General features: G+C 41.1%; 1 protein-coding gene across 1 annotated transcript in view; it reads right to left on the bottom strand.

Moving 5' to 3' along the window:
- Positions 1-14383, bottom strand: part of LOC126259897 (GTP cyclohydrolase 1) — a 519264-nt gene extending 504881 nt beyond the window's left edge. The window contains exon 1 of the mRNA XM_049956978.1: positions 14260-14383. Coding sequence (XP_049812935.1) covers positions 14260-14380 — 121 coding nt within the window. The 5' untranslated portion in view covers positions 14381-14383. The remainder of the gene's footprint in view (positions 1-14259) is intronic.
- Between the last annotated feature and the right edge of the window lie 531 nt (positions 14384-14914).

Below are 14914 nucleotides of genomic sequence, written 5' to 3'. Positions count from 1 at the left end.
TTGGTGTACGGCCAGTGTAGGAGATCGCTCCCCACACCATGATGCCGGGTGTTGGCCCTGTGTGCCTCGGTCGTATGCAGTCCTGACTGTGGCGCTCACCTGCGCGGCGCCAAACACGCATACGACCATCATTGGCACCAAGGCAGAAGCGACTCTCATCGCTGAAGACGACACGTCTCCATTCGTCCCTCCATTCACGCCTGTCGCGACACCACTGGAGGCGGGCTGCACGATGTTGGGGCGTGAGCGGAAGACGGCCTAACGGTGTGCGGGACCGTAGCCCAGCTTCATGGAGACGGTTGCGAATGGTCCTCGCCGATACCCCAGGAGCAACAGTGTCCCTAATTTGCTGGGAAGTGGCGGTGCGGTCCCCTACGGCACTGCGTAGGATCCTACGGTCTTGGCGTGCATCCGTGCGTCGCTGCGGTCCGGTCCCAGGTCGACGGGCACGTGCACCTTCCGCCGACCACTGGCGACAACATCGATGTACTGTGGAGACCTCACGCCCCACGTGTTGAGCAATTTGGCGGTACGTCCACCCGGCCTCCCGCATGCCCACTATACGCCCTCGCTCAAAGTCCGTCAACTGCACATACGGTTCACGTCCACGCTGTCGCGGCATGCTACCAGTGTTAAAGACTGCAATGGAGCTCCGTATGCCACGGCAAACTGGCTGACATTGACGGCGGCGGTGAACAAATGCAGCGCAGCTAGCGCCATTCGACGGCCAACACCGCGGTTCCTGGTGTGTCCGCTGTGCCGTGCGTGTGATCATTGCTTGTACAGCCCTCTCGCAGTGTCCGGAGCAAGTATGATGGGTCTGACACACCGGTGTCAATGTGTTCTTTTTTCCATTTCCAGGAGTGTAGATTATCGCGCCATATTTTCCCGAATCCTGAAGTTGACTGCTAGGCTACTGTCGGTCTCTGTTTTTACATCGTAACATGGGCCGTGCACTTCTCATATTTTGGTATTCTGTGCTGTACTCATCCAGAGCTGCATTATGAGAGAATTTAGCGACTTACAACCAACATTAAACATAATTCGAAAACTTTTCTAAACGTTGCCTCATTTACATGCTTAACGTGAAATATTTAACAGGTCAACTCATTAGTTGTGTGAAGCCGTTTTATACATGGGAACTCGATTCTTTAAAGAATCGCGGGCGGGTGGTGTATTTGTGAATTGAAAGGCATGCTGCCAGGATCCCATCAGGTCGGTATAGACTATACGAAAGCGTAGCAGGGGCAATCATGGAATCTAAATGGGAATCTGGATGGCGGGTAACATTGTTCTCGCGAAACCCTTGTTTACTAAATTTACAGAGTCGGTTTTCGCGGAAAACTCAGCTCCATTTCTTCTGCCGCCATTGCATATATCGTATGAGGATCCTGAGAATGAGACAGAGATTACTTAGCGTCCGGAGGCGTAGAGGTAATTAATTTACCTCGCTAGAATGGAATAGGACAGAAAACCTTCAATACATGTACGAAGAATCCTCATTTGTTTACTTATGGTGACTTACAAAGTATATTCGTAGATGCATATGTACATCGAAAGGAAATAAAACTGGTTAGGTGTAAGAAATCATTTTCGTGCTCACATTCGATCATTGTCATAGACAGGAGATTACATCTTCCAAGACCATAATATGACCAGTCAGAGTAACATGGGTTGATGAACCGAGGAATGAAAGAGTACATCTTTCCTGGTCGTCAGCATTTCTCGAGGAATTCCAACAATATGCTTTCGATTACCTGTACACATAGCAGGTCTTATTGAATACCAGTGAGAATTTAGAGACTTGACTTTTAAGAGGATGCAGTCCGTACCAAAATAGGTCTATACCATATTAATTTTCCAATCCCTGGATTTATTTATTTCCTTACAGTTCTTTCTGAATGCAGATCAATCGCTTTACAGACTCTTGAGCCTTCATACTTCTGTTACTCTGGTTTAGTAAAAGATTTTTTTTGGGAAACTTCGACATTGGTCTAATGAACCCTGCATGAACCAGCTTGAGTATCTCATTCTAGATGGCCTACCTATCTTAATATTTTTGTTCGTGCGTTTTTGCTTTGCTGATGGTATGTGCCTGGAGTTGTTACAGTATGGAACATGTAGTCGACATGGTTAAACTCATTTAAACACTTTTAAAGAGATAACTGGATGACTCAAGCCTCGTCTAGTAGCTGTTCCTCCTCGCAGACGCTGGAGATTGAAAAATCATACTGTGGCCTTGTAGACCAACCACAGGATGAACGACTTTCAGCTGACCCATAGCTACTGACTGTGTAGGCTGTTCATTACGTCTGTAGCAAGGAGTTAAATGTCGTTTATTAGCACTTCGTTAAGAGAGACTATTTGACGCCACGATACAGGAAGTACACAGAGTTAAGCTTTTTCAAAATGAATGCATGAGTGGTGCTTGAAATTTCCGTTGTATACTCACATAATAAGTATGGATTGTTATAAGCTATTAGTTTACCAACCAGGATTTGCTTTCACGTAACCTATTTATGACTACTGCCGGTTGATCAGTGCATTACAAAACATGCTTTGTTATTTGTACGAAAGATACTGTTATTATTATATTTTCAGTGGTCCGCGCTCGTGGTCGTGCGGTAGCGTTCTCGCTTCCCGCGCCCGGGTTCCCGGGTTCGATTCCCGGCGGGATCAGAGATTTTCTCTCTGCCTCGTGATGACTGGGTGTTGTGTGATGTCCTTAGGTTAGTTAGGTTTAAGTAGTTCTAAGTTCTAGGGGACTGATGACCATAGATGTTAAGTCCCATAGTGCTCAGAGCCATTTGAACATTTTCAGTGATTGTTGCAAGCAAAATATAATGGCACTAACTTGATACGAGATTAGTTCCAGTATCCCCTTCTAGAACAAGTGTTGTTCACCAGAGACCTGGGGATGGAATCATTTTTCTCATATGTTTCAGAACAATAAATAGCTTCCTTTTCAATCAGAAGTTGCAAAAAATGATGTAATATGCCATATGAGAGCTAACAGTAAAACAAATTAATGTTTTGGAATATTCATATCTAATTACTGCTATTATCTACAGATATTTGTTTCAAAAAGCTCACTGTTTACATAGTTTGTCGTCCTTCACTAGTTCCTATAGATGTTTCAGTGTTCATGCAAATTCACAGTGAGTTTATTTTATTTTACTGCAAATGATAAGTAATATTGGACAACTCAGTATGTACATAAGTGATTACTGTCAGCAGAACTTTTGACTGCTCATGTTATTTTCTGATTTTTTTTTTATTTTAATTTTAATATTTTTTTTTTTTACCATGGCATACTTTGTGGAACAAATAAACTTCGGACTGGAAGTAGGTTTCGTGGTATTTCACCTATTCTTCCATTGCGTCTGCCACGGTTATTTACTTACTTCCTCTACCAATCTCACGTTAGTCACGTCGACTTCTTTTTAGACGTTTGACTGCTATGATTTTATTGCCTTTTTTGCTAGTGTGTTTTTGGAAAGGTTTTGCATAGTTGCATTTGCGTGTGTTTGCGGTTCTTGTGCTTGTTTATGTTCATATTCTGACCACTAGTGCATAGACTTTGTTTATGTGAGCGCAGCTGTTTGTGTGTGTCTTCTTTGCAGTGTAGCATTCTTTGTATTGCTTTTGTTGCATGTGAAAAGTCAACCGTTGTAAAGAAAGCCAGTTCTTTTAATTAATAAAATAAGTTCTTACACAGCTTTACTTATCTTTGTTAGCAAACCTCCACTATTCACATCGGGAAAAAGCAAGATTTTCTGATAAAACCAAAAGTTCACAACAACGAAAAACAAGCTCAGATGCAAGAAGCGTGGTAATATACCTTGCGAGAGTCCGAAGAAAAAGCGGGACAGACAAATGTAAAAGTGGGAAAGATATATCCGGGTGTGCATTTATTGTGTCAGCAGATAACATGTGTCGTGTTATCAGAAAGTCTAGAGAGACATACGCTGAGTGGTCTGAACGTAATCAGTCAGATGTGTGACTGTTGGAAAGTGGTGTATCGCGTCGTATGACTTTTCGACGGGAATGGTTTTCGAAGTTCTGTCCAGTGGCAAGGGAGCATGTGTTACTGGGCAATGATAAAGAATGCTAAGTCGCCGGTGTTGGTACTATTATTGTCAGCAAAGAAGTTAGCGGCAAATGGAGTGAGGCACATCTCGAAAATGTTTTGTATGTACCAGGAATCAAACAGAACATGTTTAGTGTCAGAGTATGCGTGTTGAAGAAAAACGCTGCCGCTTACAAAGAAGTTCAAGTTGTATTAACACGTGACGGAGAGACTGTAGCTGAAGGCGTGAAGGAAGAGAACAATTTTTATAGGATGTGTTTCGTGACAGAATCCACACTAGGGAGTGAAGTTAATATTGCAGTGACTGATCTGAAACAGTGGCATGAACGGTTAGGACATGTCAGTACACGAACAATTCAACAGATGTCAGCAAAAGGGGTGGTCGAAGGACCTAAATGTAAAAAAAAAAAGGGAGATTTTTTTTCTGTGAATCATCCCAGCTCGGCAAGGCACATCGGCTGAAGTTCAGCAAAAACAAGACACAAATCGTTCAACAAAACCAGGGGAATTTATTCATTCAGACGTGTATGGGCCAATGTCAGTCGAATCAATTGGTGTTTCAAAGTTTTTTGTCATATTCAAAGATGATGGAACTGGATACGGAGCTATTTTTTCTCTAAGACACAAATCCGGTGTCATTGATCGGTTTCGTGAATTCAGTAATCTTTTGTTGAACAAGTTTCGTCAGAATGTCAAAACATTACGTGTGGGCAATGGTACTGAACACATTAATTATGGTACGAAACAGTTTCTGAGGAAACATGAAATTCAGTTAGAAACAACTGCTCCATATACGTCAGAACAGAATGGTCGTTCTGAGAGGTACACTCGCACAATTGTTGAAAGTGCACGCACGATGTTGGAAGCCAAAAACCTTCCAAAGTTTTTATGGGTAGAGGCTGTGAATACTGCTGTATACATATTAAATAAGAGCTAGAACAAAACGTGATTTGGAGCAAACTTCATATGAGTTGTGAAATGCACGAAAATCATATTTGGATATCGTAGAGTGCTTGGATAAGATGCTTTTTGTTCATGTAGCAAAACAAACAAAAAAATGGTTCAAATGGCTTTGAGTACTTTGGGACTTAACTTCTGAGGTCATCAGTCCCCTAGAACGGAGAACTACTTAGACCTAACTAACCTAAGGACATCACACACATCCATGCCCGAGGCAGGATTCGAACCTGCGACCGTAGCGGTCGCGAGGTTCCAGACTGTAGCGCCTAGCTCGGCTGTACCAAAACAACTTCGCAGCAAGTTTGACGCCGAATCCAGAAAAGTTGTACTTGTTGGTTATCAAGGAGAATCAACAAATAATCGACTTTGTGAGACCGCGAGTCACAAAGTGTTTGTATCGAGGGATGTCACGTTCAGTGAGGTTGGCAACAGCTCAGCGTCTGCACAACAAGAAGTTGAGGACACATACTTAAACTTGAAGACTGACGAAGAACAAGATATCGTGGATTGGTACATGCAAGTTACTGGTGAATCAGCGCAAGCACAGCAAGAGATGGAAATTTGACAAAATGACGTAAATAAGGCTAAATTGGAAACTGAAGAGCAACCTACAAAAGTGTCGTCGATTTATCTACGAGATCGGTCTATCATCCTCGAGTCAGCAAGATATGAATTGGATTTTGCTCATAATCCTTACAGCTTTAACACTGGAAAAAAGCGATTGAAGAAGAACTGGAGGCTCGTGAAGACAACAAAACCTGGAATATAGTTCCTAGAACTAATAACCAGAGGACTATTGACTCAAAATGGGTGTTCAAGGTTTTATTTGACACAGATGGTAAGATTACTCGGTACAAAGCAAGGTTGTGTACAATAAGTTTCAAACAGGACTATGGTGTTAATTACAATGAGACTTTTTCACCAGTGATACTATATGATTCACCAAGAGTTTTCTTGGCAATTGTCACGTATAATGATCTAGAGATGGTACAGTTTGATGTTCCCACAGCATTTCTGCATGGAAGCCTTGAAGAGGAAGTTTACATGGATATACCTGAGGGAGTGGTGGTTAAAACAGAGAAACCTGTAGTTTTGCAAACCGAGGAATCACTGTAAGGACTTAAGCAGGCTCCTCGGTGTTGGAATAAGAAATTTGTAGACTTTCTTTCACATTATAATTTTGAAGCAACTGACGCTGATCCATGTTTATTCAGTGGTGTAATCAGTGGTGATGTTATCATGCTAGCATTATTTGTAGATGATGGTCTTATTGCATCAAAGTCAATGCAGGCAATTCATGAAATGGTTACATCACTAAAAGAAGACTTTCAAATCACTGTCGGTGAAGGTCATTGCTTTTTCGGAGTGTAAATTGAGCGAGATCGTGTGGGAAAGAAAATGTTAATATGTCAACACCAGTATACGAGAAGAATAATTGATAAATTTGGAATGTCTCAAGCGAAAGGTTTCAGTGTTTCTGCTGATCCTCATATGAGTCTGTTACCTCAGTGGTGAAAAAGTACCATATCGTGAAGCGGTTGGATCTGTTATGTTTTTGTCAGTTATCTCTCGAACAGATATTTCATTTGCAGTGAACAGTGTGAGCAGATTTTTGAACAGCCATACTAATCCACATTGGCAAGCAGTGAAAAGAAATTACAGGTACTTAATTGAACCACCAGATTACGGTATAGAGTACTCAAACAGCGGGAGAAAAATGCAGCTGCCTGGTTTTTCTGGAGCAGACAACGTAGGTGATCTTACATCGTGGAAGTCAACAACTAGATTTGTTTCTCTTTTGATTAGTGGTCCTGTAACCTGGACTTCTCAGAGGCAAAACGTTGTTGCTCTAAGTATAACTGAATACGAATATGTAGCTGCTGCTACTGCTGCTAAGGACGCAATTTGGCTGAGAAAATTACTAGGTGGTCTGGGAATCAAGTGTAAATAACCAAATACATTACAAATCGACAACCATAGTGCAATCAAGTTTTCAAAAAATCCTGACTATCAGAAATGCACCAAACATATAGATTTACGTGAAAAAGTGCAATGTAAAGAGATAGAAGTTGTTTATGTGTGTACCAAAGAACAACCTGCCGATTTGTTGACCAAAGCATTAACCAAAGAAAAATTTTCATATTTGCGCTTAAAGCTCAATGTTGTTAATTGGTAAATGCAATCACTTAAACAGAGGGAGAGTTGGAAAGGCTTTGCATAACTGCATTTGCGTGTGTTTGCAATTCTTGTTTATTCTCACATTCGGACCACTAGTGCATAGAGTTTATTTATCAGAGCGCAGCTGTTTGTCTTTTTTGCAGTAGTAGTATTCTTTGTATTGCTTTTGTTGCATGTGAAAAGTCAGCTGTTTCAAAGAAAGCCAGTTATTTTAATTAATAATATAAGTTCATACACAGCTTTATTAATCACTCTTAGCAAGCCTCCACTATCTGCATCAATGTGTACCTGGTTATGAATTACAAAGTGTATCACTTCGCTTGAGATTACTACATTTGTTAGTAGGACAAAAATATTCTTTATTATCATTAAAACTTACCTTTCTTTCTCTTCTTTGGGATTTTCAGTTTCACGTCTGTTTCACCATCTTGTTTCCCGTGTTCTGGATAGATATTTCTAACGATATTTTCGCATCTGTGTGTGTGTGTGTGTGTGTGTGTGTGTGTGTGTGTGTGTGTGTGTGTGTGTGTGTGATTTTCTATGGTGAAGTGAATTTAGTTTTGGTCTGTGCTTCAGTTTCATTTTTGTTGACAGTTCCTTATGAGCAGCGAAACGGGTTACAATGAAAAGAGCTGTCTACTCCTCTGGTGTTTCTGCCTATTCATGTTCCAAGTATTCCTATTGGAAATAAAATTGCAAAAAGTCCTGACAGCAAGCTGTGCTTTGCAGTTTGTGTTATTAATAGGAGCAAGAACTGACCAATGGAAACTCCTACTTTCTGCTCTTCAGGCTGGTTGACCCAAATGCCTGTGTGTTAAGAAGCAAAACAAATCGTGAGCTGCTGGATGCTTTCGACATCACGAATTGGCTGGAAGCCTTCCTGAGTGTAGGAGGCAAGTCATGGGCCCTTTGGAACGGACGTATTGTTCCAAAGTGTGCACCTGATTAATTTAGTGGTCTTCCATAATCCAGAATGCACTTTTTCGAATACAGAAAGCCTACAAAAATTAATAAGTACGTTCCTGTGTGTGGGCGTGAAAATTCGATTATCTCTTCTCCCTCTTTTATAGGCAAGTGTGGCGGCTTAATGACAATATAGTCAGTAGTGAAAGGCCTCATAGCAGAGTATGGACACAGCAGTTAGCTGGAGGTAGTGTTTAATGAGAGGGACAGATCTAATTAAACGAGACACTTATCTAGTCCTGTCGCACAAACTTTATTGTTATCGTGTTACTTAGATTTCGGGTTATAAGCCCATTTTTCAGTACACAACTGATTCAAAAGATGGCAGCCAAGCAAAGATAAACACGTCAACTCCTTAATCTATCGATTCCTCACGTAAATTATAAAATTTATCTCTGTTGACGATTTTGACACAGTTACATTTGTCGTATTTTGGGGTTATTAAAACAATATGGGACATCTTTTCGCCTTTTTTGTAAGAAATCCTCTACAAAGCACAGTAGGTTGTTTGACTTGTATTCCTAATCATTTTAATCGATTTAATTTTCTGTTCCCGGTGAAGCATTGTAAATTGCATTAATTAAATGAAGCACTTATTTAGCTTGTTTCACAAACTTTATTATTACTGTACGACCTAGGTTTCAGGCTATAATTCCATTTCTTACTACACAATTGATCCATATTTGGTTTAATACGTAGTGTCTAGATTACGAAGTAACCCCAACACACTTTAAATGTAACTATGCCAAAATTATCAACAGAGATAACCTTAATTGATTAACTCAAGACGTAATAAATAAAGAAGTTGACATGTTTATGTCTCTTTGGTTGCCAGCTTTTGCATCCGTTGTGTACTAGAAAATGGGCTTCTTACCCGAAACCTAGCTCGTTCAATAGTAATAAAGATTGTGAAACAAGGGTAAGTAAGTGTTTCGTTTAATTAATATAATGTACAATCTTTCAACAAAATCCAAAGTTGAATCAACTCTTTCTACCATAGTTTCTATTATGTAGTAGTTCTCTTCCACGATAATTTCTATGTGGGGTGCTGTTACTGTTTTTATGAGTTTTTAGGACTGTTTCATATTTTTTGGCATATGGTTCATGTTCCGAAGCTCTTGTTGTGGTTTTGAATGAAATCTGGTACTTGCAGTGCTCTAATATAAACCTGTGTCTAGTGTAAACATTTCTATAACTTTGCCCATTGTATTCTGAGTTGCAGTTTCGGCAAGTCAGGTGACAAATGCCAGTTGTATTTGTTCTAAGGTACTTGTTGTTGTCCGGACTTCCTTTTGTTTTGAATTTTTAGTTCTGATGGTGCCTAAGTCCTTGTTTTCTAGGCACACTAACTATCCTACGAGCTGATTTGTTGTTGTAGGTGGGTGTGAACTACGTAATCGTTGCTTTAATCGTTAGTTTATACTGTGTGGTATATGTTCCTCAACTCTTTGTATTCATTTCGTCGTTCAGCTTGTCTACTACGCTTGTTTCATACCTATTTACAGCAATTCTTAGTAAATGAGTGGGCTTTCATTACATCTGCGTAACCCGTATTGCAATCGATTTGCTTGTGTTCCATCGAAGTGGTTCAAGGTGATCCAAGCCCTTACTAACGGCTGTGCTAATAGTGGCGAGCTTTCTGTAAATAGCAAACTGCGGTTCGTTGGTGATCCTGTATATTGTGAGGTCTAGGAAATTCAGTGCTGTCACTTCCTGTTTTTATGGTGCATTAAACTTTAGCTGAACATTGTTTGTTGATGTGGAGCAGTGGTACGATACTTGATATTCGATAAGTTGTGATTGTTTCAGTTGTCACCTCTAACTTTGGTTCGACACAGTTCTCAATTCCAGCCGCTTGCTAACTTCCCTCCTAATGTTAGCACAAGTGCCACATACACCATCATCAACGATCTGCCTTATACAATCATATCTTGCCCACTTCCTATGAGTCTCACAATCAGAGGCAAATCCGGTCATCTACATAACTACGCCATATATTACTCTATGTTTTTCAGGCTTCATTAATGTCTCGAAAATCTTACTTTCAGAACGATTTAAAAAGGTATCGGTTAAAAGTCCACTGACTAATGACATGTGGCTCTGCAATCTCCCCCTGTTGTTTTCAAGTATTGTTTCTTAATGTAGTTGGTTTCTGTAGTGGCAAAGATGGTAGACATACCAAATGGTGTGATGGCAGCTCTTTCAGACATTTCTATCCTTTAAGCCTTTATGGAAGTCCCCAGCACTTTCCAAGCTTGTGTTCTATTAATATTATTAACACACGAAGTTTCTGTGAGTATATATGCATGTCTCCAGCTAGGTGATAGGTAGCTGCGCTGTGAAAGTTCACAGCTGATCCACGTGTTATCTCAGGTGCATGGATCTTTGGTTAGTAGTTTAAAGTAGGTCTCGTGACGTCCTTTTATTTCATCCATTTAATGTTGGTTTGTACGTGTGTGTTATGCTTTAGAAAATCTTGTGTTCTTTTCTAGTACCTTTGGGTTAGATCAGTTTTTAACTATGTTGCTCTACTCTAGAAATTTAATGATCTTAATTGCTATTCCTCCTGTTTCGTTATAACGATTGTGTTGCTCAGGAAAACATTCGTGACATTCGTTAGAAGTGTACTGTAGTTTTATAGCTTTTCTCTTATTTTAATGTTCGTTTTTTCTTTTCTTCAGCTATTGTTCCTGACATTTTATCTTATATTATCTCTTATTAGGAATCTCTTACCAGCTGCCCTATTAGAGCTACACTGAAATTTTAGGTGCAGGTATCTGTTTTTTTATTATATATACGCATTCTGTGATTAAATTCTCCATTGTTTTGCCTGAAACAAGTACATTGACATTGTGTTTAGAATCTTTTTCCAGCAGACACATTGTATGTCAGTATAAACAATGAAAAGTAATATATTGCTATCGTTAAGTAGATAACATTTATTGTCTTTCAGGGCAACACTCAGTCGGAAACAGAAACCAGGTTAACCCAAAGATAAAACATACAACCGGTGTCAAGTGTCTATAACATACCATGTACTTGATGAGGAAAGTACACACAACAGAGCACGCAAAACATACTCGAGTACTATGCTGAACACATCGTGACTTTAAGTAATTAGTAACAGGTCGCAGTCTGGAAAACAGATCCAAAACAACATTTGAGAATACTAAGACCTAGTTTCAATCCGCTTTCGACTGTGACGCCTTCGAATGTGGAAAAAAAAGTGTAGGTGGGTTGAGTATTTGCAGCATCAACTTTAATAGTGCTCTGGGTTATTATTCGGTAACACAAACTGTTCCGGCCGCACTCGAGCTAACTCGTTCATGTTTCTGGGTACAGCACGTTTCAGTTCAAAGTAATGCACAATTTAAGGGAGGAAAGTGAAAGCGGAACATATGTGCATGGACACGCATCATGTCTTGTCATTGCCGTCCTACAGCTTTTTTGACGATTAGCAAGAAAAAAGGGTGTCATTTCCGACGGATAAGATGACAGACTGTGCAATTCAGAATTAAGTCGAAGGCGTGCAAGTGAAAAAAGGAGTACTGTTGTACCGAGAAGAGTGATAAATAAGCAAAGTATTCCACGAGGACATGCGTAAATGCGCATACTGACTCTCAAGCCTCCAGATGTCAGACAGTCAAATCGGTGTCGAACGTTGTATATCGATAGAGTATCTACCGAAACTCCGATATATCTTGTGCTATGTACTGTCATCCAGAAGAAAGTGCGTAAACGGTAATAGGTAGCACATGACTTACGGAGCACAGGAAAAGCATAACTTTGAGAGTCCGTCTTGTAGAGTTCCCGTGGAGAAGTTGGTATAGTGTAAGTTAGTCGTACCAAGAATCCTGCGTTCAATCTCTGGTGTTCCCAGATTTTGTATTGTAGTAAATGTGAAACTGTTATATGGGACGCATATTTCTGATATATGAAAGTCTATTCAGAGTTTAGTTTATAGCAATGTTCTACTAGCAGTCCGGCTTAGCTTCCTTTATTTCAAAGTAACAAACTCGTAGAGTACATTTGTAGCTCCTCAGAATAAACACAAACAATCGGAACAGAAGAATAAAGAAACAATTGCATCACATGTGCGGAAGTATTAATAATAATAGTAATAACAATAGCACTAATAGTAATAAGAATAATAATTGACTGCTAGATGGCAGTAACGCCATAGATCTATACATTCCTAATAGTCGTTTTGCATGTCAGGAACAAGTCCCACACAACAGTTTCACACGTACTACAGTACAAATGGTTCAAATGGCTCTGAGCACTATGGGACTCAACTGCTGTGGTCATCAGTCCCCTAGAACTTAGAACTACTTAAACCTAACTAACCTAAGGACATCACACACAGCCATGCCCGAGGTAGGATTCGAACCTGCGACCGTAGCAGTCGTACAGTACAGAAACTGGCATTACCCAGCGGTCAAACCAGGAGCCTTGGTACGACGAACTAACGCACTATCGACTTCCCTACGGGAGCTCGATATGACAGACGCTCACAGTTACGCTTTACCTTTGCTCCGTAGGTCATGTGGTACTTATTACTTACCGCTTACGCACGCTCACCTGATCGAGAGCACATAGCACAAACTATATCTGTGTTTTGGTTGATATTCTATCTATGTACAATGTTTGGTACCGATTTGACTGTCTGACACCTGGATGTTTACGTGTGAGAAGAATGTGCTTTTCTCGCACAAAATTAAATTTCCAATTTTTCAGAAAAATTACAGCAAAAATTATTCCATCCGTGGGATTCCGTTATAAAATGAGCTAAATAAAACGAGTGATTAAGTGGTTTCCCAAACATAGATACAAAGGCAGTGGTTTACACTCGATTTTTACGCAAAAAAATGAAGGATTGTACTACAAAATACTAGAGTTTATTTAGACGAGGCATATATTTACATCCATCTCATTAAGAGTAAATGCTGACAAAATGACACACATCAGTTTGTTTCTTTGTATGGGGTAAATGCCACCCCGCTTTGTCGTGTTATATTTACTGTTATACGGAATATTTTCATTACCATGTTCGATTCCATGGGAATTATTGTGCCCAGGACAAAAGAAGTTCAACATCGGTTGTAATGTCATCTGTCTTTTTTATTTCATTGGAGATCTAGATTTCAGCTGAAAGTGTAGCTATCATCAGTGCTATAAATACAAGAATCAGACATAGAAACAGCACGCTGATCAAACGCTATGTCACAGTCGTACACAATTACAATTCCACAACATTGCATACCGTTATAAGTAGCCACGTAGCCTGATAAATATTCCAACCTAATTCAGGCGCGCACAAGCATTAGTCCAACGTCCTCCATTTATTGCCCAAATGTCAAAGGATGTAAGCTGAAAAGAACTGTACATAAAAATACAGGAAATTCAAAGAATAAGTACAATAAAATACAATTTTGTCTGGAGGCACACAAATTCAGAAAATCTTTACAAGTGTTAACAATGCGTCATACCAGATAGCCAATGCCCTCTACTTTTACTCAGCAATAAATAAGACAGGTTTACGACCGATGCTGACCCTGTCCTGAATATCTTCATTATACATCTGAGAGTAATTGATAATAGTTGGTTTCATGTACATTATCAAATTAACCAGTTAACTTTGAACAGCTGATGTGTGTTATCCGAGAGTGGCGCTTCTACGAGCTTCTGTCACTGCTTGACTGTATAAAAGCATTCAGCTCATCGTTTCATGGAACATAGTATGTCTACATTGCTACATATAACTGAACTACACACACACACACACACACACACACACACACACACACAAAACTACAGTGTACCGATTACACAGCAGCGAAGCGGGCATAATACCCATATACAGTAACCAGGTTTTCGCACTGCTCTTTAACCCAAAACATTCAGAATATCGGTCTGGTAGCGGCTCAAAAATCTTCCGAAATCTTTGAGGAGTCACTATTACACGGAAAATGCTATGTCAAATGTGAGCCATGTTGTAACAGAAGCAGCGATGACAGTCGGCAAGAGAGTGGTGGGGTGCCGTCGACGGCCGAGCTTGCGCTACTGACCTTTGGCGGCGCCACCGTCGGCAGCGGCGGCCGCGCTGCCGTTGCACGCTTGCAGCGGGGCGACTGCGGCGCCGGCGTCGACGTCGTCTCGCGCGCTGCCCGAAGCCGGTATTTCCTTCATGTCGTCGCGTCACAGTGTTATGTTCCGGCGGAAGCGAAGCCGCCGCTTATATCGCGCGCCCAGGCGTCACGTGGCGGCGCCCCACTCTGGCAGGCTGCCCCTCCCACGGCGTGGGCGCCGTATTTGCGAAATTGTCGCAGCGGCGGGTTGCAGCCCCCGGCGCGCGCAGGCATCCGAGGACGGCGCCGTGTAACCCGCGCGCCGTTTTTGCTGCGTCCCGGCCGGCGAGGAAAGGCACCGCAGCTCCATACCCACTCCCTTTCGCCTGCCTGACGTCGTGCCATACAAGTAGAGAATTCGCAGGAGCTGGTCTCAACAGGGCATAAGCGCGAGATTTCAACACGTGATGCTCGTTAGAATTCTAGGTACCCGCCTCACCTTGCCGTAACGAATCCTGGTAATCTAATAGCCACAATTTCTACATTACCTTCAAGCCTGTTTTTTATTAGCCACCGTACGTTGTGTGACAGATGATCCATAACGCACCCATATCATTTTACCCTGTCCTATTCCAACCACGGACGACGTGTGAAA

Source organism: Schistocerca nitens, chromosome 5 (genome assembly GCF_023898315.1).
Source record: "Schistocerca nitens isolate TAMUIC-IGC-003100 chromosome 5, iqSchNite1.1, whole genome shotgun sequence".
NCBI classification, from domain to species: domain Eukaryota; kingdom Metazoa; phylum Arthropoda; class Insecta; order Orthoptera; family Acrididae; genus Schistocerca; species Schistocerca nitens.
This window is presented reverse-complemented; position numbering and strand designations above follow the sequence as displayed.